Source organism: Scyliorhinus canicula, chromosome 19, assembly GCF_902713615.1.
Source record: "Scyliorhinus canicula chromosome 19, sScyCan1.1, whole genome shotgun sequence".
NCBI classification, from domain to species: domain Eukaryota; kingdom Metazoa; phylum Chordata; class Chondrichthyes; order Carcharhiniformes; family Scyliorhinidae; genus Scyliorhinus; species Scyliorhinus canicula.
Window position 1 is genome coordinate 7,446,164 of NC_052164.1, and position 26,011 is coordinate 7,472,174.

The window sequence follows — 26,011 nt, forward strand, 5'->3', positions numbered from 1 at the left end:
TCCTGACATTCCTATTCTGACTACCCCCCCCCCCCCCCCCCCCCCCCAGAATGTCCTGCATTCTTGATCCTTGCACCAGGGAGGTAACATACCATACCATTGACATTTATGAGCTCACCTTTCTAGTCAAGAGCTTTTATCAGTTTGGCTAGTCATGACCAAAATTATAACCGCTGTCGTCTTTCAGATGCTTACTGATCTGCAATACTACTATTTTCTGTTTCCATCTCAGACAATCAACAGTTAAGGAGTATGTAGTTAGGATACTGAAAATAAAATCCTTAGAGATTGTGCTTTCAGCAATCAAATTTTAAGCATAACTTTTGCCCAGGGAAATTGTTAAATCTGTGGTAATGATTAATCCATTTTTAATATACAGCAAAGTTATGATCTGTGATTATAAATAACTAAACGATTGTCTTATTTATAAAAACAACTTTTTAAATTTCTGTGCCAATTAGTAAGAACTAAAATGACATAATGGAAAAGTGATGTAAACTTTGAATCTATAAATATTGTATATAATCTATAAATATGCTATTTGCTGGAGTGGTGTACAGAGCTTTCATTGCTGACAAAGCTACATATGATGGCTTAAAGTTGAATTAAATTTGAAGATGACACAAAACTTGGAAGTATATAGTGAACTGTGAGGATAGCGATAGACCTCCCGAGATGTGGACAGGCTAGTGGAATGGGCTGACATGTGGCAACAAAATTTCATAGAATTTCATTAACACAGAAATGTGAGGTGATATATTTTGATAGGGGGAATGAAGGGAGGCAAGAAAAATTAAAGGGTACAATTCTAAAAAGGATGCAGGAACTGAAAGACGTTTGGGGGGGGGGGGAGGGTAAATAAAAACACAATTTGATGGAAGACACAGTTATTCTCCTTAAAAGTAGAGATGGTTGAGAGGTGGTTAAAATCCTTGGGAGTGCATGCACAATTTATAGGCGGGAAATAGTTTTTAAAATGTGTTTGTTAACAGAACAAACTCAAGATATGCCACAAAACATTAAGGCAAGCTTTCTAATTTAAAAAAATGAAGATTCATTCATTCTCCAAGGACGGGCTGGGGTGAGGTGTAAAGGTGCACAATTAGCTATTTTCTGACTATTTTAAAATAATTTGGGTGTAACATCAAACATTTTAGTTTTAAAAGTATATTTTATCGATTTAATTTCAGCCTGTGAGTCCATTGGCTATGGTAATGAATTGAATTTGATCCCTGGACTATGCTGAGTCAGTTAATTTCAAGTGGCATAGCAGCAGGAAAACTAAAATTGGCTTAATTCTCCCTGGGTGGAGTAATCATCCAGTATTCCCACTCTTGGAGCAGTAAACAGTGACCTTTGCTGTGAGGAAGTGTCACTGGTTAACTTGTTATATCTGGTAAGGATGAAATTGGGCGTGGCTCTGATGCCTCTTTTCCCACTGTCAGATAGCCTTCTGATCCTCACTGTCACGTCTCAAAGAGAGAAGTCTTACAATACCAGGTTAAAGTCCCAACAGGTTTGTTTCAAACACTAGCTTTCGGAGCACTGCTCCTTCCTTGGGGTGAAGTGAGCAGCGCTCCGAAAGTTAGTGTTTGAATCAAACCTGTTGGACTTTAACCTGGTGTTGTAAGACTTCTTACTGTGCTCACCCCAGTCCAACGCTGGCATCTCCACATCAAGTCGCAAAGAAACAGCAGCGATTTGCCACGGTATTGGAAAATGATCATGGCCAGGAGGTAGTGAGCGTCTCCAAGGGAGGTAGAAAGAAAACAATCTGGCATGGAATTTCACAAAATTATGGGCGGGATTCTCCCGCCCGAGGTCAATGGCCTTTTCCATTGTCCGCGTCTTGCCCGTGTACCATAATCTTGCGCCTGGTGGGCCGGAAGAATCCAGAGCATTTTCAAACATAGTGAAGCCTCACTAATGGAGTAAACCAAAGAGAGTTTGGTGTATCTGATTAGTGTTATTATTTTTGTACATTGACCTTAAAAGTTATAAGCAATGTGCATAAAAGTTACTATGCTCTTATAACAAACAAGAAAATTCATGTCCTTATTCATACAAATGAACATCTTAAATTCTAATACCTCAGCTGTGGTTAGTAAGGCCTAGGAATTCCCTCCTAGAAGTGTTTGAATAACATATTTCTTTGCGTATTTTTATTCCAAGATTTTCAACATTTTTACAATTTACAACAGCCCCACAAACCCACCAAATCCTCTCACCACCCCCCCCCCCCCTCAACATTGAATGGTAATCAACACCCCGAAATGCAAGATAAACAATCCCCAACAGGGTAGCATGGTGGTTAGCATAAATGCTTCACAGCTCCAGGGTCCCAGGTTCGATTCCCGGCTGGGTCACTGTCTGTGTGGAGTCTGCACGTCCTCCCCCTGTGTGCGTGGGTTTCCTCCGGGTGCTCCGGTTTCCTCCCACAGTCCAAAGATATGCGGGTTAGGTGGATTGGCCATGCTAAATTGCCCGTAGTGTCCTAATAAAAGTAAGGTTAAGGGGGGGTTGTTGGGTTACGGGTATAGGGTGGATACGTGGGTTTGAGTAGGGTGATCATGGCTCGGCACAACATTGAGGGCCGAAGGGCCTGTTCTGTGCTGTACTGTTCTATGTTCTATGTTCTAGTTGTAGAATCCATCACTCGCCCCACTTGGAGCAAATTTCACTTTTTGCAGGATCAATAACTGCAACAGGTCCCCCGACCACGCCGAGGCACAGGGTGGAGATGCTGACCTCCACCCCATGACCTGCCAGCGAGGCAAAGGCTAAGTCATCTGCCTCCGTACCCATCCACAGCTCCGGCCGGTCTGACACCCCAAATATGGCTTCTAGGGAACCGGGCGCCTCGTTTGTTGGATCTCTTATTTTCTAATATGAGATGGGGTCAGGTGGTAGTTTCGAGATTGAGTTTAGTACAAAACCTGATTAGGACACTTTCAAATGTAAACAAAAGAAACAAAGGCCCAGCAGGGCAAAAGAAAGGGAACAATGGAAAGTGAACAAAGAAGAGAGAGAGCACCAAGAGTTTTTTATCTGTACGTTCTGGTACCGCCCCCCTCTCTGCCCCTAATTGGCTTACAATATTTAAATTGTGACTTCTGAATGATGCTCCATATCAGCACTCACCCTGGTATCTAACTCACTGGCTGTGCACATTTGCAGTCTGGATCCTGAAAGGCTGGTGTGACAATTTCACTTTCTCACCGCCCAAACTGCAAAGATACAACCTGATCTTTACTCAGAACAATACAAGCTTGTATTTCATCTACACCCCGACTAATTCTTTATTTGACTTTCCCACAATTACAATATTTTCGAAACTTGGTTTTGATATTTCCCCACAATCCCCCCTTCTGATTCTTCTAAAAAAGTAAGAAGAAAAGAATGAATCAATAAAAGCAAGCAGACGGAAAATATCGCAGAGGAACACTTTCACAGATGCCTTTGATGGTCCCTTTGTTTAAGAACAGCCTTCAACACTGGAATGGGCAAGCTGATAAACTGTTACAATCCTTTAAATATAGGAAGCACGCTTATTAGGCAAGAGGGGCTGACGGGTAGTCTTGAGAGGGAAAAACACAAAACAGAATGAGAATGATAAAGCAAGGAATGCAAAAACTGAAAAAGCAAGCAGCGGATACAATAATTATGGTTATACCGTTGGCAAATAAGAATTGTCCTTTAAAAGATAGGAGTTTTAATCACAGTGTGCTTGTTTAATGTGCAATGTGTGAATCCAAGCTTTCGTCCCCTGGATTTTAACAGTTGTTTTGGTGGTCAGTAGCACTTAATAAGGTCCTTCCCACTTAGCATCCAGAGATTCTTTATGTACTTTCTTCACGTAAAACCCAAACTCCAGGGACGATGTTGTGTCCTCCTTCTGGTGGGGCCCCCCAAACCATTGATAGCTGTTGAGAAGCAGAACTAATAGCATTTATTAGATTCTGACACCATTCTAATAAGGCATCGTTCATCAAGTGACTATAGGTTTTTCGCAAATCAATTGTTCCTGGCAGAGAAGCTTTGAAATGAGCTTGGCTGGGATTATGGCACGTTGCCTGGTTCTTCTTTGGCACCGTTATGGTCTTCCTGAAGCAGGTGGGGACCTCGGAGCGGAGTAGGGACAGGTTGAAGATGTCCGTGAACACATCTGCCAGCTGGTCCACGCAGGCTCTGTGTGCACGACCAGGGATCCCATCTGGACCTGTCACCTTCCGAGGGTTCACTTTCAGGAAGGGCCGATCTGACTTCGGAAGCTGGCATTACAAATAAAAATTTGAAAACTTGTACTGCAGTACCTCTTAAGTGATCTGACCAGGTGCCTGCAGTTGGAGTGGCGCCCACTAACTTCCTGGTTAAGATGGCATTCTGGTCTCATTGATGGAGTAGGATCCCGATTTGCATGAATATGACTGACGCCTGACTCGCACTCTTCTGCCTGCAAAATCAGGCATGTTAAATCATGATGGTGCAGGAATGAAATAGAAATTAAAATTCTGGTTTCACAATTTTTAAGGACAATAATTTCAATTTTATTATTTACTTTTTAGTCCATGGAGAATTTGGATGTTACCGAAAACAACCGGTCGAAGCGACATTCCACATCTGAACTCTATGATGTAACCTTCAGTGATGTCAGGAATGAAGGATGGTTGTACTTTCGACAGCTTGTCACAGAAAAGGGAAAGGTAAGTCCTAACTCCACAGTAGCATCAACACTTTTTTAAGCAGACTGCTTACTAATTTGGAAAGAAAGAACTTGTATTTGCACAGTACAGCGCCTTTCACGACTGTATAACATTCCAAAACATTCTGTGTCTGCACTGTAGTTACTGTTATATGGAAACTTTTAAATTTGCACTTGTGTCTTAATTAATCTCGTGTAAGATGTCTTACAACACCAGGTTAAAGTCCAACAGGTTTGTTTCAAACACGAGCTTTTGGAGTGCAGCTCCTTCCTCAGGTGAATGGAGGTCCATTCACCTGAGGAAGGGGCAGTGCTCCGAAAGCTCGTGTTTGAAACAAACCTGTTGGACTTTAACCTGGTGTTGTAAGACTTCTTACTGTGCTCACTCCAGTCCAACACCGGCATTTCCACATCATGGCTTAATCTCTTGTATCATTGCAGAAGAAGAGTCAAGTGACCAACTCATAGTTTTAAAGGGAAGCAGCTTTGAAAGTTTGGAATTATTGAACCAGGATGTTCAGATGTAATTTGCCCTATTTTAAAGCCATTCACCTTTTTATAAAATTATGTTTCGACAAAATTCAAAGCAATTTTGAAAGTAGAGGTAGAGTGGGGGAAGTTTAGGGCGGGATTCTCATGTCCATGCAGCTGAAGGCTATTGCTAATAGGGAATTGGCAGTTGTGGTTAAGTGAGCACTTCACACAACCCAAGTGGATTCCTGTGGGTGGGTGGGCCATGTAGCTTGTGCAGCTCATTGCCTAGCCACCCAATCACACCTCAATGCCTGGACACTGTGCTTGAAGATTGCGGGAGGCAACACCATACATGCAATAGCCAGCATCTGAACACGCAGGGGATGAGACACAACTCCGGGGACATAATCCAATTAGCAAATAAATCAAAATCTATCGATAAACACAGCTTGTCAGTCAGTATCTTAAAGAGAAAGGTTTACCTTTTGGGTGGCAGCCTTTATCAAGGATCCAGTAAAAGAACTCTCAAAAACAACTCTCTACATTTTGTTTATTTCCAGAATTTGCTGGTTGCAATTTATACATGGGGAATTCTTTATCTTTCCCTCTTCCTTACCAATAGTGCGTACACCCAAGACGTTCTTTTGAAACAAACACACAGCTCAGGATTCTGTAACATAGCACTAACTGTTAAGTAATTAAAATGCAATTTCCATGCAGGAGAAATAATAGCTAAAGTCAGTCGAACATTTTGTGCATATAAGTACTGGTGTCCTTTTCTCAAGGGGAACTCTGCATGTTAATCTTGGCGACTGTTCTGTCTGCCTCAATGCAATATCAACAATGGGCAAATAACCCAAAGGAATTTTTTTCTGGTGAACAGAGATGTCAATACTTTCAGTATTAACAAATCTCACATAAGAAAAGTATTCAGTCATTGATGTCTTCATTTGTGGTGATCTCTTAGTTACAAATATTTAATTTTATGGCAGTGCTGTATTAGTCAAGAAGAATACTGCTTTATTGTACAATTGGAAATTTACGGGAGACAGCTACCTATTGGTTAGGAGTAAATGAATTGGGGGGGCAAAGGATATTACAGTTTTACATGATCTGCTGGCTTGTATGTTCTTTGATTATCTAACGATTTATTCATTTGTTTCTTTACTTATCCATTAGTTGTGATGGTCTATTGAATGATTTGCTAATACAGTTATTCATATGTTGCCAAAATTAGGGAAATTATTTTTCTCGATCACTAGTTTTCTTTTAACTGTACAAAGAGACTAAGCATATTTACTTTTTTAAATATTAGAATGTACTGACGTTCTGTTGTTTTCCATTTAGGCCATTCAAATCCAGTCATTGTTCTGTTTCTTTTTAACAGAGAGTTGTGAGCAGCATTCGATCTTGGAAAAAGGTGTATGCTGTCCTGCGATCACATTCCCTGTACCTGTACAAGGATAGAAAAGACGCAGTGACTTACGTTTCTTCCCCTTGCGAGGACGAGCAGCCCATTTGTATTAAGGCCTGTTTGATTGATATTTCGTACAGTGAGACGAAAAGGAAGAATGTTTTCAGGCTCACCACGTCAGATTTCTGTGAATACCTGTTCCAAGCTGAGGATAGAGATGATATGTTGAACTGGATTAAATTTATCCAAGAAAACAGTAAAACAGAAGGAGAAGTAAGTACAGTTTTTTTTTAATGAACCCTTGACTCATCCTGTAGGTTTAAATTTGGGCGTTACTAACTGCACAAGCAGGTGAGTTGGCAAAATACTGGCAGATGAACTATAGTGGGTTTGCACTGTTTCTTCACAGCACCAGGGTCCTTGGTTTCGATCCCGGCTTGGGTCACTGTCTGTGCAGAGTCTGCACGTTCTCCCCATGTCTGCGTGAGTTCCTCCGGGTGCTCCGGTTTCCTTCCACATGTCCTGAAGATGTGCTGTGAGAAGAATTGAACATTCTGAATTTGTCATCAGTGTACCCTGAACAGGCGCCAGAATTGTGGCGACTAGGGGATTTTTACAGTGACTTCATTGCAGCGTTAATGTAAGCCTACTTGTGACACTAATAAAGATTATTATAATGGAGGAAAATGCGAAGTTATGCACTTTGGGAGGAAGAATAAAGGAATGAGTATTACTTAAATGGAGAAAGCTACAGCACAGAGCGATTTGGAGGTCCTCGTGCATAAATCACAAAAGGCTAGCAAGCAAACCTATGCCCATCATTCGTGATGATGGCACAACAGAATTTAAGGGTGCAATTTTACTAAATGGGAACAAAGTGCCATAGCAAATGCCACTCGCATTTGATAAGGGGCTTCAGCAGGGAACGCACAGCCGTGGAAGCACATTGGGCGGCACGGTAGCAAACTGGTTAGCACTGTTGCTTCACAGCACCACTGTCCCAGGTTTGATTCCCCACTGGGTCACCCTCTGTGCAGAGTCTGCACGTTCTCCCCGTGTCTGCGTTGATTTCCTCCGGGTGCTCCGGTTTCCTCCCACAAGTCTCGAAACGTGCTGTTAGGTAATTTGGACATTCTGAATTCTCCCCCAGTGTACCCGAACAGGCTCCGGAGTGTGGAGACTGGGGGATTATCACAGTAACTTCAGTGTCGTGTTAATGTAAGCCTACTTGTGACAATAATAAAATTATAGCCCCGTTTTGTGCATGAGGAGCTCCGCTCGCCAGAGCTCCTCAGTATAGCGAGAGGCACGGCGCCCCGAACCCCTCCCCCAAGCCCCAACATACCATGGGAGGATATCTTCTGCCCCTCCACCCCCAACACCCACGAGGGGCATCATCGATTAGATCGCACCCGTGCAAAAAATGCCAGCTTGGCACCTTGGCAGTGCCAACACCTGGCACCCTGGGAGTGCTTCTGCCCAGCTGGCAATACCAACCTAGTCACCTTGGCAGTGCCCAGTCTGGCACCAATGTGGCACTGCCAATGTGCCATCCTGGCACCAGTAGTGCCAAGGTACCACCCTGCCCAAAGGGCATGCACCTGGGCACCTCCGATCCCTGGGAGAACCCCATGAGTGACCTTCCCTCCACTTCCCACTTGTTAAGACAGTACTGAACAGTGCTCACCCGAGGTCTCCAAGGCGAAGGAGATTGATCCCCACACATTGATCCTGCCCACAATGGGCAGGATTGCATCGCAATGTCTTGGCGAGATCATGTTAGATCTCGTGAGGTGTTGCGAGCCGGGTAGATCCCAAGAGCGGGGTCTCCTGGCTTTTATCAGCCACGCTGTGCTGCGGCGAGCTGCTTTTAGGGCGCAGCATGTCCATAAAATCGCACCCCTGAAAGTTATTGGCATTTAAAAAATATATTGTTAAGATGAGGGCCGTCACTGGCTAGATCTAACATTTATTTTCCATCCCTAATTGCCCTTGAACTGTTGTAATCAATATGGTTTTAGATACATTTAAAGATATGTTTTCTCCACATGGCAGATGGAAAAGTGGGGGTTTAAAACTTGAAAGATTAGGGGCACGTTTTTCACCTGAAAGTGTGAGGTGATTCATTTGCTAGAAAGGAAGATGGAGAGATGATATGAAATAAGGGATAAACTCCAAAAGGATGTGCAAGAACAGAGGGGACCGCATAAGTCATTAAAGGTGGCAGGACAGGTGATGGAGAGGAGCAGTTAATAAAGCTTACAGCAGGGCCCGCATGGTGGCGCTAGTCGATAGCACTGCTGCCCTCACGGCGCAGAGGGTCCCAGCTTCGATCCCGGCTCTGGGTCACTGTCCGTTGTGAGTTTACCACATTCCTCCCCATGTTTGCGTGTGCTTAGCCCCCAGAACCCAAAGCTGTGCAGGATAGGCGAATTGGACACGCTCTAAATTGCCCCTTAATTGGAAAAATGAATTGAGTACATTAAATTTATATTTAAAAATAAATAAAGCTCGCAGTATCCGAAGCTTTATTAATAAGGACATGGGTTACAAGAGCATGGAGGTATGCTGAACTTGTATAAAACACTAGTTAGACCTCAGCTGGTGTATTTGTGTCAGTCTGGGTACTTGCCACTACAGGAAGGATATGAACACATTAGAGAGAGTGCAGAAGAGATTTACAAAATGGTTCCAAGTTCACCTTGGAGAGGAGAAGGGCAAGAGTGGAGATTTGATAGAGGTGTTCAAACATCATGAGAAGGCTGGACAGAGTAGATGGGGAGAAATTGTTCCCGCTCATAAAAGCATCAAGAACAAGAGGACACAGGTTAAAGTGATTTGCCAAAGAAGCAATGCAATGTGAGAAAAAGCTTTTCACACAGCGAGTGGTTCGGGTCTCGATTGCACTGCCCTGGACGTGTGATGGAGGCAGGTTCAATCGAGGCACTCAAGACGGTATAAAGCTGATTATGGGGCAAAGGCTAAAGAATGGCACGAGTCATAATGCGCATTCAGTGAGGCGGTTGCTGACACAATGGGCCGAATGGCATCCTTATGCACTGTAACTATTTTGTGACTCTGAAATTAGACCACCTCCACTGTTGCTGTTTTTTACTGTGACCTGCCCCGTGTCGCGTCTTTTCGTCCGACGTCATTTCGTCCAACGACACTTCGTCCACGTCTTTTGGTCCAACGTCTTTTTGTCCGCCCGTCTTTTGGTCCAACGTCACTTCGTCCAATTATCCAATACAAATTAACTCCGTATAAAACCATTTAATTGATAAAATGCAAGTACAATACAGCAAGTGAATTTAATTGCTAAATGCAAGTAATTGATAAATGCAAGTAAAATGCAAGTTGAAAAATGTAGTTAAAAAGTTAAAAATCTAAAAATGCAGTTATAAAATCTAAAAGTTTACTAATTACTTAAAATTCCCGAAATTACTTAAATTGATGTAAATTGTAAATTCCCGAAATTCCCTAAAAGTTAGATTTCCAGAACTGTACCCGAGAGAGAATAATGGGGATGAGGACAAGATGATTTGCTATTCTACCAATTCCGACAGACACAGATATAAGTGGGAGTCTAATTGGATTTAGACAATGAGTGCAGTTCTGAAAGAAGCAGGTTTAAACTCGATTTTCGTCGAGTGATTAAAAACCTTGGTTGACAGTGGGTTCTGACATACAGGTCTGAAATGATCCAATATTCCATCAGATACAATGGCTCTCATCACGCTGGAGCATACATGGGTGAATATCCTGCAGCTTATCTTAATAATTGTCTTGGAGATCAAGCAGCACAAATGCAGAACTCAACTTCAAGAGGCGAAATAGGTGGAGAGGATCCTTGAGCAGTAAACATTGAAAAACTAAATTAAACTATTTGTAATTGGATAATTGGACAAAGTGACGTTGGACCAAAAGACGGGCGGACAAAAAGACGTTGGACCAAAAGACGTGGACGAAGTGTCGTTGGACGAAATGACGTTGGACGAAAAGACATAGCACCGACCTGCCCTCCAGAAGCATGTTGCTCAATTAAAATATTTAAATAAGGACTGCCACTGTAATGTGAGCCATATTAATGTAACAGCTGCTGGTCGGGTTCCCCAGAGGTCAGGAAACACTACAGTGAAATGGAGGTAGTGCTGGTGACTCCAAAAGGAGGGCGCCTTTTACAACCGACTTAGTGGGCCTGGAAGACCTGACGTACTCCTAGCCCCAGCCCCTCGAAGAATCTTTCAGCATCTCCTCTCCCCATCCCAGCACCATTGTTCCCTCCTTCCTGATTGTCCTTTCTTTCTACCCCTACCAGTAAACCCAGATCTATATCGGGGAAATTCCCCAGGTGTAATCTCCTCCCACACTGACTTTCCTGCTTGTCAACGTGTCAATTTGGCTGGATACCAGGAGGGATAGGGATAAAGAAAATTCTAAACAGGTTCTGCCATTAACTTCATAAGAATCTACATGTCCTTGGTCTTGCCAAATTTTCCCGCACGCCCCACACCCTCCCTGGCTCTCTCTAAATGTCAGGCCATATAAATGTGGAAAATTGTGGGCAAATGATGTCAACCAGCTACAGTTACCAGAGGTTTAGGATTGGCTGCTCATCCTGTCCTCTTTATTCTGTAATGACACATTAGAGATTTCTTTTTCAATGTTAATGGATTTGCTTTTAAATGTTGTCCTTTTTTATTATTAGGACACAACGTGCCAAGATTGATTGAAGTCAACTTAAAAGAGTACAGGAACCAAAGGTTAATAAATCTCGTCCGGATATTGGAATTATTTGCTAACGTTGTCTTGCTCATGACACAACTGATCGATATTTTGTACTCATCTACTACTGTGTTAGAGAATGGCTACCTTGCTCCCAGTCGCAATTCGCCAATTGAGGCAATCTGCTGATCTTTGTCATGTACAAATGCTTGCTCACTGAACCCTGCAGGTAAACTGGGCAGCATGGTGGCCACAAGTGGTTAGCACTGTTGCTTCAAAGCGCCCGGGTCCCAAGTTTGCTTCCCGTGCTTGGGTCCCTGTCTGCTGGAGTCCTGCACGGCTTTCCTCCGGGGTTTGCTCCAGGGTTTTCTCCCACAAGTCCGAAAGACATGCTTGTTAGTCAATTTGGACATTCTGAATTCTCCCTCTGTACCCCAGACAGGCGCCGGAGTGGTGGCAACTGGGGAATTTCACAGTAACTTTTTTTTTTAAATATAATTTTTATTGGAATTTTTTGCAGAAAATATAAACATAACGACAAACAATGAAATGCAACAAAATAACCCATAGTAACTGTAACACCCCCCAGACCGTACGTGACGCATGTATCACATCCCCCCACCCCCCCCCCAACCCCAATGAACAACAAAAGAACTTAAAAATAAATTAAATTAAATAAACAAACATAGTCATTGTCCGTCCCCTCCCCCCTGGGTTGCTGCTGCTACTGTCCTTGTACCCTATCGTTGAGCCAGAAAGTCGAGAAAAGGTTGCCACCGCCTAAAGAACCCTTGTACGACCCTCTCAGGGCGAATTTGACCTTCTCTAGCTTAATGAAACCCGCCATGTCATTGATCCAGGTCTCCACGCATTGGGGGCCTCGCATCCTTCCATTGTAGCAAGATCCTTCGCCGGGCTACTAGGGACGCAAAGGCCAGCACACCGGCCTCTTTCGCGTCCTGCACTCCGGCTCCACCCCAACCCCAAAAATCGTGAGTCCCCATCCTGGCTTGACCCTGGATCCCCACCACCCTCGACACCGTCCTCGCCACCCCCTTCCAGAACTCCTCCAGTGCCGGGCCATGCCCAGAACATATGGGCATGGTTTGCTGGGACTCCCCGAGCAACTGACACACCTGTCTTCACCCCCAAAGAACCTACTCATCCTCGTCCCAGTCATGTGGGCCCGGTGCAGCACCTTGAATTGGATGAGGCTAAGCCGCGCACACGAGGAGGAAGAATTAACCCCTCTCCAGAGCATCAGCCCATGTCCCGTCTTCGATCTGTTCCCCCAGTTCCCCCTCCCCACTTAGCTTCAGCTCCTCTACTGACGCCTCCTCCGCCTCCTGCATAACCTTGTCGATATCAGATATCTCCCCTCTCCGACCCAGGACCCCGAAAGCACCCTGTCGCTCACCCCCCTCGCGGGAAGCGAAGGGAATCCCTCCACCTGCTGCCTAGCAATGCCTTTACCTGCAGATACCTGAACATGTTCCCCGGGGGAGCCCAAATTTCTCCTCCAACTCCCCCAGGCCTCGCAAACCTCCATCATAAACAGGTCCCTCAGCTGTCTGATGCCCGCTCTGTGCCAACGCTGAAATCCCCCATCAATATTCCCCGGGACGAACCTATGGTTCCCCCTTAATGGAGCCTCCATCGAGCCCCCCACTTCTCCCCTTGTCGCCTCCACTGCCCCCAAATCTTGAGGGTAGCCGCCACCACCGGACCGTGGTATACCTCGTAGGAGGGAGCGGCCACGGCGCCGTTACCAGGGCCCCCAGGCTTGTACCTCCACAGGACGCCCTCTCCATCCGTTTCCATGCTTCCCCCCCCCCCCCATTACCCACTTGCGCACCATCGACACATTGGCCGCCCAATAATACCCCGAGAGATTGGGTAACGCCAGCCCCCCCCCGCCCCCCCGTCTCTACCCCGCTCCAAGAAGACCCTCTTCACCCTCGGGGTCCCATGCGCCCAAACAAAGCTCATGATGCTGCTAGTCACCCTTCTAAAAAAGGCCCTAGGGATAAAGATGGGCAAACACTAAAAAAGGAACAAGAACCTCGGGAGAACCGTCATTTTGACGGACTGCACTCTACCCGCCAACGATAGCGGCACCATGTCCCACCTTTTAAATTCCTCTCCTCCATCTGCTCCACCAGCCTGGTAAATTAAGCTTATGGAGAGTCCCCCAACTCCTGGCCACCTGCACCCCCAGGTATCTGAAACTCTTCACTGCCCTCTTAAATGGGAGTCTCCCAATTCCCCCCCTCCTGATCACCCGGGTGTACTACAAATACCTCACTCTTGCCTAAATTTAACTTATAGCCCGAGAAGCCCCCAAATTCCGCTAACAGCTCCATCACCCCCGGCATTCCCCCTTCTGGATCCGCCACATACAACAGCAGGTCGTCCGCATACAGCGATACACGATGTTCCTCCCCCGCCCCGCACCAGACCCCTCCATCTCCCTGACTCCCTCAACGCCATAGCCAAAGGTTCAATCGCCAGTGCAAAGAGCAAGGGGGACAGGGGGGCACCCCGCCTGGTCCCATGGTAGAGCCTAAAGTACTCCGATCTCCTTCCATTGGTAACTACACTTGCCATCGGAGCCGCGTAGAGCAGCCTCACCCATTTGATGAATCCCTCCCCAAATCCGAACCGCTCCAGCACCTCCCACAGGTACCCCCACTCAACTCTATCAAACGCTTTCTCCGCATCCAGCGCCACCACTATCTCCGCCTCCCCCTCCACTGCCGGCATCATAATAACATTTAGCAGTCTCCGCACATTCGTGTTGAGCTGCCGTCCCTTGACAAATCCTGTCTGATCCTCGTGTATCACCCCTGGCACACAGTCCTCTATCCTGGTTGCCAGGATCTTCGCCAGCAACTTAGCGTCAACATTGAGGAGTGAGATAGGCCTGTATGATCCACACTGCAAGGGGTCCTTATCCCGCTTCAGGATCAGAGAGATCAGTGCCCGCGACATCGTCGGGGGCAAAGCCCCCCCCCCCTCCCATGCCTCATTGAAGGCTCGCACCTACAGGGGGCCCACCAGATCCGCATACTTTTTATAAAATTCCCACCGGGAACCCGTCCGGCCCCGGCGCCTTACCTGACTGTATTTGTCCAATCTCCCTGACTAGCTCCTCCAACTCTATCGGCGCCCCCAGCCCCTCTACCAGCTCCTCTTGAACCCTTGGGAAACATAGCCTGTTCGTGAAGCTCTCCATCCCCCCTCTCCCCATCGGAGGTTCTGACCGGTACAGTTCCTCGTAGAAGTCCCTAAAAACCCATTTACTTCTGTCGCCTTCTGCACTACATTCCCACCCCTATCCGTCACTCCACCAATTTCCCTAGCCGCATCTCGCCTGCGGAGCTGATGCGTCAACATCCTGCTCGCCTTCTCCCCATACTCATATACCGCGCCCTGCGACCTCCTCCACTGTGTCTCCGCCTTTCTGGTGGTCAACAAGTCAAATTTTGGCCTGCAAACTACGCCGTTCCCCCAGCAACCCCTCCTCCGGTCCTCCGCGTATCTCCTGTCCAAATCCAGGAGCTCCCTCACCAGTCTCTCCCTCTCCTTCCTCTCCCTCCTTTCCCTATGGGCCCGGATGGAGATCAGCTCCCCCCGGATCACTGCTTTCAGAGCCTCCCAGACCATCCCACCCGGACCTCCCCCGTGTCGTTGGTATCCAGATACCCCTCAATACTTCCCCGGACCCTCCTACAACACCTCCTCATCAGCCAGCATCCCCACATCCAGGCGCCAGAGGCAGGCGCTGGTCCCGCGCCTCCCCCATCTCCAGATCAACCCAGTGCGGAGCATGGTCTGAAATCGCTATGGCCGATTATCGCTATCCCCTGCTCAGGACGAAAAAATCTATTCTGGAATAGACCCTATGGACATGGGAGAAAAAGGAATACTCCCGCGCTCTCGGCCCTCCCAAACCTCCAGGGATCCACCCCTCCCATCTGGTTCATAAACCCCCTCAGCACTTTGGCCGCCGCCGGTCTCCTACCCGTCCTTGAACTGGACCGGTCCAGTGGGGGATCCAGCACTGTGTTAAAGTATCCCCCCATGATCAGGCCCCCCAGCCTCCAGGTCCGGAATGCGGCCCAACAAGCGCCTCATGAAGCCGGCATCATCCCAATTCGGGGCATATACATTAACCAGCACCACCTTCTCTCCCTGCAGCCTACCCTTCACCATAATATATCTGCCCTCCTTGTTCGACACCACCTCAGCCGCCTCGAACGCCACCCTCTTCCCCACCAGAATCGCCACCCCCCGGTTCTTCGCGTCCAATCCTGAGTGAAAAACCTGTCCCACCCACCCCTTCCTCAGACGAACCTGGTCCGCCACCTTCAAGTGGGTCTCCTGGAGCATAGCCACGTCCGCCTTCAGCCCCTTCAGATGAGAAAATACCCTAGTTCTCTTAAACCGGCCCATTCAGCCCCCTCACGTTCCAGGTAATCAGCGGATCAGAGGGCAACCTGCCCCTCTCCCCCGCCGGCTAGCCATAGCTTATCGACTGATCGCCCCAGGCCAGCTCGCCCCGCCTGACCCGTTCCCCATGGCGATAACGCCTCTCCTCTACCCCCCCCCCGGCCCACACCAGCTCCTTCCTGGCCATTCCAGCAGCAACCCGGTATCCCCCCCCCCCCTCTCCCAGGCTAGGACCCCTCCTAGCCGCGACGCACCCTCCACGGTACTTCCGTGAGTCAGCTGACTTCTGCTGACCCGGCAGCTCCCACCAAAACCCATCTCCTCCCGGCATGGGGTCATCCCCCTCTTGCCACACCTCCTTGGCATTGCTGCAGCGGGGAAAGAAAACCAGTGAAGGCCAGCTCTGCCCCCCCCCCCCCCCCGCCCCGCAGCGCGGACATCCAGAGGAAAGCCCGCGCTTTCACACTGCCACACCCCACCCTTCTGACGCAGCTCCTCAAAATCCAGTTTCACCCCAACCCCCCAGCCCCGTACAGAAGAGAACATATAAAGCACATACCCCCAACGTTCCCCACATACCCCACACCCATACCCAACAGACAAACCCACCCGGAAACAGAGCAAAAAGAAAACCAGCATAAAAATAACACCTGTCAAAATTGGAGAACAGCAACAGCGAAAACAGCAACGGCCATAGTGTGTCCCCAGACCCTAGTTCGAGTCCAGCTTCTCCGCCTGTACAAAGGCCCACGCCTCCTCCGGGGACTCGAAGTAGTGGTGCCGGTCCTTATATGTCACCCACAGACGCGCAGGCTGCAGCATTCCAAATCTGACCTGCTTGGCATGCAGCACAGCCTTCGTCCGGTTGAACCCGGCCCGCCGCTTTGCCACCTCCGCACCCCAGTCCTGGTAGATTCGCACCACCGAATTCTCCCACTTGCTGCTCCTCTCTTTCTTGGCCCAGCGCAGCACACACTCCCGGTCACTAAATCGATGGACCCGCACCAGCACCGCCCGCGGGGGTTCATTTGCCTTAGGCCTCCTGGCCAGCACTCTGTGAGCTCCCTCAAGCTCCAGGGGCAAATGGAAGGACCCCGCTCCCATCAACGAGCTCAACATCGTGGTCACGTACGACGGGAGATCCGACCCCTCCAGCCCCTCCGCCAGGCCCAGGATCCTCAGATTCTTTCGCCTCATGCGAACGTCCAGCTCCTCCAAGCGGTCTTGCCACTTTTTGTGAAGTGCCTCGTGCAACTCCACTTTCCCCACGAGGACCACGGCCTCCTCCTCCCGCTCAGCGGCCTGCTGCTGCAACTCCCGAATCGACACCTCCTGTGCCTCCTGGGTCCCAAGCAGCTTGTTTGTAGTTGCATTCAGGGAGTCCAGCAACTCAGCCTTCAGCTCCGCAAAACAGCGCAATTGAGAGGCTTGCTGCTCCTGCGCCCACTTCCACCAGTCCTCGGGTGTTCCGCCGGCCCGCCATTTTGTCTTTCTTCCCCTGCTTTTCTTGGGAGCTGCTGCAGCTTTTTCCTTTGCCCCACTCCGGGTGAGCACCATAAATTATGGGGAATGCTCCTCTAGACACCTTCCCCCACTGGGATTCGTCGGGACAGCGTCGACTGCTGCTAGAATTCAGCTTTCATAAAGGCCCTCAAGTCAGCTTGAGACCTATAAGCTGGCCCTTCCCCCGCCTGCCTGCTTGTAGAGGCTTTTCTCTGCTGCTGCTTCCGCCCAATCTTGCACTGTTTCTGAGGGTCTGATAACCAAGAAACATACTATTCCTGGGGGAAAGTACTCCTCGAACATTCACCTATGGCTTTTCATCGAAATTCCAACCCGTGCCGCCCAAAAAAGAGCTCTTTTCTGTAACCTTGGGCAGGAGCTGCCTCTGTGTGCTCACTCACTCCATGCTGCACACCGGAAGTCCTTTTCACAGTAACTTGATTGCAGTGTTAATGTAAGCCTACTTGTGACAATAAAGATAATTATTATTCATTCTTGTTAACCGAGAACATTTCAGAAATGTTAAATGTTGTAAAGGACGTGAACAGTGTTATAAATAATTTCTCTAAACAACAATTAATTTTTAGATCGATGATAGACCAAATGGCCTTCAATCTCTGTAATAATCTTCTGATCTGGTGCTGATCTTTCACACTATCCAGTTTCCTTTAAAAGTTTTTGACAATAGAACAGTTAAATGTACTAATAAAAAAACAAGAGATCCCAGACAGTGTTCAAATTCTACGCATCTTTCTCTTGAAATTTGGTTGCTATCTGGTTTGTATGCACTTAATAGCGTACATCAAAATATAACATTATTTGTGGTACTGTTGTGGTCTTATGCATTGAATGTGTCATTTCATGGAAAAATCTTAACTATTTAAAAAAAGAAATTCCGATGGGGAAAACATTTTGGACATTTACCAGAACTTGGCAAACATCCTTTGGTATGCAACCTTATACAGTGCTATATTTGGCCTAACAATGTAAGTGTCGGCATTGGAGCTAATACCAGTGCCAAAATATTAGGAAGCAAAGACTCTTTGTCCTTCCCAGGAATGTTTAAATCACTAAACGTTGCTGGTTTCAGTGTGTGTTGTCCCATACAGGGATCTAAGTGAAGTGAGCTGCTTTTGGTTTTATAAAAGCACAGTGCTTTTTTGTGATCTTCCTTCCTCTTCTGAATGTGTTGATTACCTTTCTGGGTATGGTTTGACTGACACTATATGCTCCAAGGAACAATGTCCAGGTGACCATTCTTTTGCTGCGAATGTAACTATTTTGCTAAGGGAGTTTGAGCCTGATTTGATATTCCTCTGATATTTATACAGCACATTAGTAGCAACAGTTTGGTGGATAGGAATCTGAAACCTAACCTGAAGGGCATTAAAATCAGTTATGAAGAAGGCAGGAGAATGGGGATGAGAAAATATCAGCCATGATTGAATGGCGGAGCAGACTTGATAGGCCGAGTGGCCTACTTCTGCTCCTATAATGTCTTATGGTCTTATGGAACGCCTGCAGCCTTTCCACTGGAAATCAAATAACTTGTCTTGGACTGAGAATTAAACTCTGTCCTTTCCTTAACAACTAGTTAAAGCACTGGAGAGTCCACCAATTCCTAATTCTTTATAGTAATAGTAGTATACTTAATAATAACTTTGATTGCTAACTAATGTAAAATTTTGCTGATGGAACATACTATGGCACTGTTTTGATGAACAGTTCTTTGCTGTGCCATGCTCAATATTTAAGCCTTTATCAGCACCCAAAAGAGATTGTCTGGTCATTGTGATGTTGCTGCACGTGAGACCTTGCTGTGCTCAAATTGGGTTGCCGTCTTTCCTGCATTGTAGCAATAGGTATTTCTCAGTAAAGGCTGTAAAACTGTTTTTGAATGTCCCACAAAACTGTTTTTGAAGGTCATACTTCGTTCTTTACTTCCTTTTGCTTCCTCCACTACATTCATTTTTGTGTCCAAGCATTCTGCGTTTACAAAATGAAAGTGCAAGAGTTAATACTTTGCAGGTGAGGAAAATGTGCTTTATTGGGGGCTTAAAAAGAGAAATTACATATTGTTACCAAATTACCAAATTTCCAGTCAGGTGAAAGGAGAAAAAAATCAAACTTTCAAAAATGAAGGGACATCCCCTCGTAACAGCCCATTTAACATTGAGCCTCAAGCGTTCTATTGCTGTGACCGGGCAAGCAGCAGACAGTGGAACTGGTTACTGTGAAAGAACTTCTATTGCATAAGGAATGTGACATAGGACAGTCTGGCAGCACAGTGGTTAGCACAGTTGCTTCATAGCTCCAGGGTCACAGCTTTGATACCTGGCTTGGGTCACTCTCTGCGTGGAGTCTGCACGTTCCCTCTGTGTCTGCATGGGTTTCCTCCGGCTGTTCCGGTTTCCTCCCACAGTCCAGAGATGTGCAGGTTAGGTGGATTGGCCATGATAAATTGCCCTTAGTGTCAAAAAGGTTGGGTGGGGGTTACTGGGTTACGGGATAGGGTGGAGGTGTGTTCTTGGGTAGGATACTCTTTCCAAGGGCCGGTGCAGACTTGGTGGGCCAAATGGCCTCCTTCTGCACTGTAAATTCTATGAAATATCATTGTTTTATTTATTCTAATATTTTTTCTGTCCTTGCTGAGCATGTAGTTGGCTGAGATTGCTTCAAGGTCATGACCAAAATTGTTGAATACACTGTATAGAAAAAGTAGACCTCTGACCTTGTGATTAATGTAGAAATTGTTATGAAATGAAATGAAAATTTGAAAATCGCTTATTGTCACGAGTAGGCTTCAATGAAGTTACTGTGAAAAGCCCCTAGTCGCCACATTCCGATGCCTGTTCGGGGAGGCTGGTACGGGAATTGAACCGTGCTGCTGGCCTGCCTTGGTCTGCTTTAAAAGCCAGCGATTTAGCCCAGTCTGCTAAACCAGCCCCTAAATGTTATATACTATATTTCACATTTATGGCAGTAATGTTATTAAAAACCCTGGTTTAAAATACTACAGGCAGTTTGTCTAATAAAGTTGTAATTAAGGTGTCGTGAAAAGTGAGGTAACCATTGTTTATAATCATTTACTTGTTTATAGAGAGATAGAACATAGAACATAGAACGATACAGCGCAGTACAGGCCCTTCGGCCCTCGATGTTGCACCGACATGGAAAAAATCTAAAGGCCATCTAACCTACACTATGCCCTTATCATCCATATGCTTATCCAATAAATTTTTAAATGCCCTCAATGTTGGCGAGTTCACTACTGTTGCAGGTAGGGCATTCCACGGCCTCACCTCACCACTGGCTAATAGAGTATTGGTTTGATTGCTGAAGATTCCCTGGAGAGTAGATAATTTATGAGGGATTGTATTTTGTCCTAACTAAGCAGGTGGTAGGACATCTTAGTGGGGTACAGATTATGTAATTTGTGGGAGGATTCAGGTCTGCCTGTAGTTTGCAGTTCAGCCAATTGCTGTTAGGTTGTGCACAAGAGACTGACAAGACAGAAGGATTTTCAGATTGTTTCTGAAAAGGGTCTCTCTCTCTCAAGCAAGGAACCTGCTGTGTTGACTTTATTTATAAGTAGCATTGGAACTGTATTAGGTTGCTTAATTGGAATTAGTGGCAGGTGTAGATAGTAAGTTAAAGCTTTTCCTTTTATTTAAGAACTATTTAACTGATAATTGTGCAGCTAATTTTTTAAAATTCATTTACAGGGTGTGGGCTTCGCTGGTTAGGCCAGCATTTACTGCCCATCCCTAGTTGCCCTTCAGAATGTGGCGGTGATTTGCCTTCTTGAACCGCTGCAATCCTTGAGGTATAGGTACACCCAATGTGCTGTTAGGGAGAGAGTTCCAGAATGTTGCCCCAGCGACAGTGAAGGAATGGCAATATATTTCCAAATCAGGGTGGTGAGTGACTTGGAGAGGAACCTCCAGGTAGTGGGATTCCCAGGTATCTGCTGCTCTTGTCCTTCTAGATGGTAGTGGTTGTAGGATTTGAAGATGCTGTTACTACAGTGCATCTTGTAGATGGTACACACTGCTGCAACTGTTAGTCGGTGATGGAGGGTTTGAATGTTTGTGGAAGGGGGAGCAATCAAGCGGGCTGCTTTGTCCTGGATGGTGTCGAGCTTCTTGAGTGTTGTTGGAGCTGCACTCATCCAGGCAAATGAAGAGTATTCCATTGCAGTCCTGACTTGTGCCTTGTAGACGGTGGGCTGCCTGCGATGGTTCGATCCTCTCTTGTAGGAGATAGTCATTGCCTGGCACTTGTGTGGTGCAAATGTAACTTACCACTTGTGAGCCGAAGCCTGGATATTGTCCAGGTTTTGCTGCGTTTGGACACGGACTGCTTCATTATTTGAGGAGTCATGAGTGGTGTTGAGCATTGTGCAGTGGTCCGCAAACATCCCCACTTCTGACATTATGATCGAAGGGAGGTATTGATGAAGCAGCTGAAGGGAGTTGAGCCTAGGACACTATCCTGAGGAACTCCTGCAATGATGTCCTGAAGCTGAAATGATTGATCTCCAGCCACCAGAACCATCTTCCTTTGTGCCAGGTATGACTCCAACCAGCGGAGAGTTTTCCCCCTGATTCCCATTGACTCCAGTTTAGCATGGGCTTCTTGATGCCATACTCGGTAAAAAGCTGCCTTGATATCAAGGGCAGCCACTCTAACCTCACCTCTGGCATTCAGCTATTTTGTCCATGTTTGAACCAAGGCTGTAGTGAGTCAGGAACTGCGTGGCCCTGGTGGAACCCAAACTGTGTCCATGAGCAGGTTATTGCTGAGTAAGTGCCACTTGATAACATCGTTGATGACTCCTTCCATCACTTTGCTGATAATGGAGAGTAGACAGATAGGGCGGTAATTGACTGAGTTGGATTTGTCCTGTTTCTTTCTGCAGGTGGTTTCCACTTTCACAGTGCTTAGCACAGTTATTTCGCAGTTCCAGGGTCCCAGGTTCGATTCCCGGCTTGGGTCACTGTCTGTGCGGAGTGTGCACGTTCTCCCTGTGTCTGCAAAGGTTTCCTCCGGGTGCTCCGGTTTCCTCCCACAGTCCAAAGATGTGCAGGTTAGGTGGATTGGCCATGCTAAATTGCCCATATTGTCCAAAAAGGTTAGGTGGGGGTTATTGGGTCACACTGATAGGGTGGAGGTGTGGGCTTAGGTAGGGGTGCTTTTTCTAAGGGCCGGAGCAGACTCGATGGGCCGAATGACCTCCTTCTGCACTGTAAATTCTATGATTCTATAGGACACACCTGGGCAATTATCCACATTGCTGAGTAGGTGCCAGTGTTGCAGCTGTACTGGAACAGCTTGGCTAGGGGTGCAGCCAGTTCTGGAGCACAAGTCTTCTGTACAATTCCAGGGATGTTGTCTGGGCCCATAGCCTTTGCAATAATTGTGAAGCTATTTCTTTGGTGTTAATGTGGTTAATTCTGTTTAAATTAAAGTTTATGTGCACACAAAAAATAGCTATTGGTCAGAGTTATTACTCCCGGGATGAAGTATCCTTCGTTCTCTGTTTTACAAATTGAATAATTGTTTGAGGTTCTTGTCTCGTATCCCAACAGAAGCTGGGGTCTGGTGCAGTATCCTAACAACTCTCTAACTTATGCACTTTGCCCCTAATCACTCTTCCTCTGATCACACTTCTTCCTCTGTGTTGTATAGCAGGACTGCTGCCAGATCATACTCGTACTTTGTTTTTCTGTATAGCCATGTAAGTTTATTATGTTCTCCAGAGATCAGGAATATCATTCGCAATCGTTATTACTTTATAGCTCTTTTTCTCAGTCAAGCAACTCTTAAAGATATATGATCTGTCCTTTGCTACAGTTCACACAAAAGTCAATCTGTCTGAAGAACTGGTTTCTGCTAATGTTGATGTTTTCAGTCATGACAAGAATAGTAACACAGAGAATAAAGGATGGGTGAATAGCCATGTGACAGAATGAAACAGTATTATAGCTAAATAATGGAAAGTGATTTAACTACCCAAATTGGTAAAAAAAAAACAATGATTTGGTCAAATAGTCTTAAATTCAAACCCAGTGCACTTCTTAAAAAAATGTATGTTTTGGGTATGGAGCCATGTGTCAAAACACAGAAAATGAATTACTGTGCTGCCAATTTGAATTGAATGTATTACATCATTGAGATTGTGTCTGTGTTGTGTTGCAGCCCTGCAAATAATAAGTCTGATTCTTCACCAAAAGGATCTCGTCACCATATCACTCGACGTCCACGATCTCCCAGGCAAGACAATGCAAACAAAGGTAATTCAGCTTAAAATTCTATAATGTGACTGCCACAGCCTTGTAACCCATGTAGTGCTACGAATCTCATCACTTTCCACCCTCATAATTCAACTCAAATCAGTGTGAGTGATACACTAACAGTTACGCAAAGACGAGAGTAATCGGGGCTTTATTACACTGAGATGTGTGGCCTCCTACAGCAGCTGACGAAATGGCTGCTGTACGGGGAGCACACATATTTATACTCCGCCTACTGGGCGGAGCCAGAAGGCAGGGATCTACCCCCGTAGTACAGGGGCCTTACCGTAAAGCACCTATGTAAACATCCTATATAGACAACATATACATCAGTGGTGACTACCACATTCACCCCCTGTTAAAAAATGAGGCCAGCGGAGGTGGTGGAGAACTATATACAGAAAGTTGTGTTTAAAAGTACAGATAATATTACAAATTAAGGCGGTCCGGTGCCTTGATCTGTCGTCGAGAACGCTGCAGTGCTGGTGGCGACTCAGGTGGCGGCTTGGTCTTCGGTGACTCTGGCAGCGTGTCAAAATCCTCTTCATCCCCGGGTGTGAGCAAGGGGAGGACGGATTGTTTCGGAGCGGGGGCTGCAGTGGAGTACGCTGGGGGAAGGGAGGGTGGCGCCGGGGCAGAGGGGGGCTGTGTGTGGAACCAGCTGGTGCCAGGTTCCTGAGGGAGACTGTGTCTTGGCGGCCGTCAGGGTACACTACATAAGCGTACTGCGGGTTGGCATGAAGTAGCTGTACCCTCTCAACCAACGGGTCCGCCTTGTGGAGTCGAACGTGTCTATGGAGGACAGTGGGTCCTGGAGCCTCCAGCCATGTCGGGAGCAAAACCCCGGAGGTGGACTTCTTAGAGAAGGCAAACAGACCTTCGTGGGGGGGTTTCATTAGTCGCGGTCGGGGGCATAGGCCTGAATGTTGCGTGATGCGACCGTAAGTGAGAGCGCTAGTTTTTTTTGGTCGCTGCGAGGTCGCACGTCTCGTTAGCAAATTCGAATGTTCCGTGGCCGAAACAGTCTGACGGTCACAATCTCTAACTAGGGCGAGGAGGGCGCGCCAGAAATCTTCCACCGACTCACCGGGAAGTTGGCGCGCGTGGAGAGGAGGTGCCTGACATAGATTTTGTTAGTCCGCTGGACGTAGTTTTCCTTCAGTAGCACCATGGCCTCTGCGTAGGTCGGTGCGTCCTGGACGAGTGGAAAGACGTTGGAGCTCAGCCGCGTGTAAAGGATATGGAGCTTCTGTGCTTCTGGAATTGTGGTCTGGCGCAGACCCGATGTACGCTTCAAAACAGACTAGCCAATGTTCAAAGTCTTTTTCGTCAGCTGCTGTAGGAGGCCACACATCTCAATGTAATAAATTGATGCACGATCAATCACACAAAGACGAGAGTACGATTTAATCGAGGCTTTATTACACTAAGATGTGTGGCCTGCTGCAGCAGCTGACAAAATGGCTGCTGTACGGGGAGCACACATTTTTATACTGCGCCTACTGGGCAGAGCCAGCAGGCAGGGATCTACCCCTGTACCTGTAGTTCAGGGGCCTTACCGTAAAGCACCTATATAAATATCCTATATATACAATATATACATCAGTGGTGACTACCACAGTGAGTAAAAACAAGCTGCAGTTTACTTGTAAAATTGGTGTCATTTTGTCTTCTGAAGAAAAGATAATGGGTGTAGTTCTCCCATATTTTCTCAAGAGTGTCAGGCTCTGACTGAAACCTGCCGTGTAATTCTCCAGTTGTACAGCTGAGTTTTTAGTCCAGATTTTGTGCCCCTCTGGGGATAAACAAATTCAGGAGACGTGGCTTATGCTGTCACTGTGACGAGGCCTCAGAACCGGTTGTAAACTTCGCAGTCGTGACATCATGTCGGCAAGGAATGAATATTCCATGAGGGGGGAGTATTGTGGTGAGGGGCTGCTCAGTAAGTATATTGAAATATATTTAAATGAGGTTCCTGCCCTTTCCAGGTGTGAACCTGGTTCTGTCACCAGCGAGGAGTGGAAAATCGGAAAACACTATCTTGCCTGTGTGAATCACGTTTTCCGATTCTCGTCTGAATTTCTGCCCACGTTGTCATTCTTACTGACGGTTAACGTGGGTTGAAAATCGCCCCTAATCGGTTTAATTGAGATTTTCCAAATACAGAGAATTTAATGTAAAAATGATTATTTTGTTTTGTTTGGAGTCAGTCATAAGTAATTAAAATTACAGTAAGAGAAATGAAAGCAAAGATTATGGATAATTTCTTTGAGAGTTGCCGGAGCATTGAGTGCATTGCCTATAGAACAGTCCTGCCAGGAATATTACATCTTATTTTAGCCAGGAGATTTTTGTTGAGAAATTTCAATAAAGGATCATGGTTCAAAGTCGAAGGACTAAGTAAATAGTACTTATTTAACACCAGATATAAATTTTGGAAGCCTG

The 26,011-nt window shown here is 46.5% G+C and overlaps 1 protein-coding gene across 1 annotated transcript in view; it reads left to right on the forward strand.

The window, feature by feature from the left end:
- Window positions 1-26,011, forward strand: part of LOC119954499 (rho GTPase-activating protein 21-like) — a 296,828-nt gene that overhangs the window by 192,615 nt on the left and 78,202 nt on the right. Inside the window, exons 12-16 of the mRNA XM_038779786.1 lie at window positions 4,566-4,703; window positions 6,564-6,880; window positions 9,231-9,307; window positions 11,299-11,353; window positions 23,472-23,566. Coding sequence (XP_038635714.1) covers window positions 4,566-4,703; window positions 6,564-6,880; window positions 9,231-9,307; window positions 11,299-11,353; window positions 23,472-23,566 — 682 coding nt within the window. The remainder of the gene's footprint in view (window positions 1-4,565; window positions 4,704-6,563; window positions 6,881-9,230; window positions 9,308-11,298; window positions 11,354-23,471; window positions 23,567-26,011) is intronic.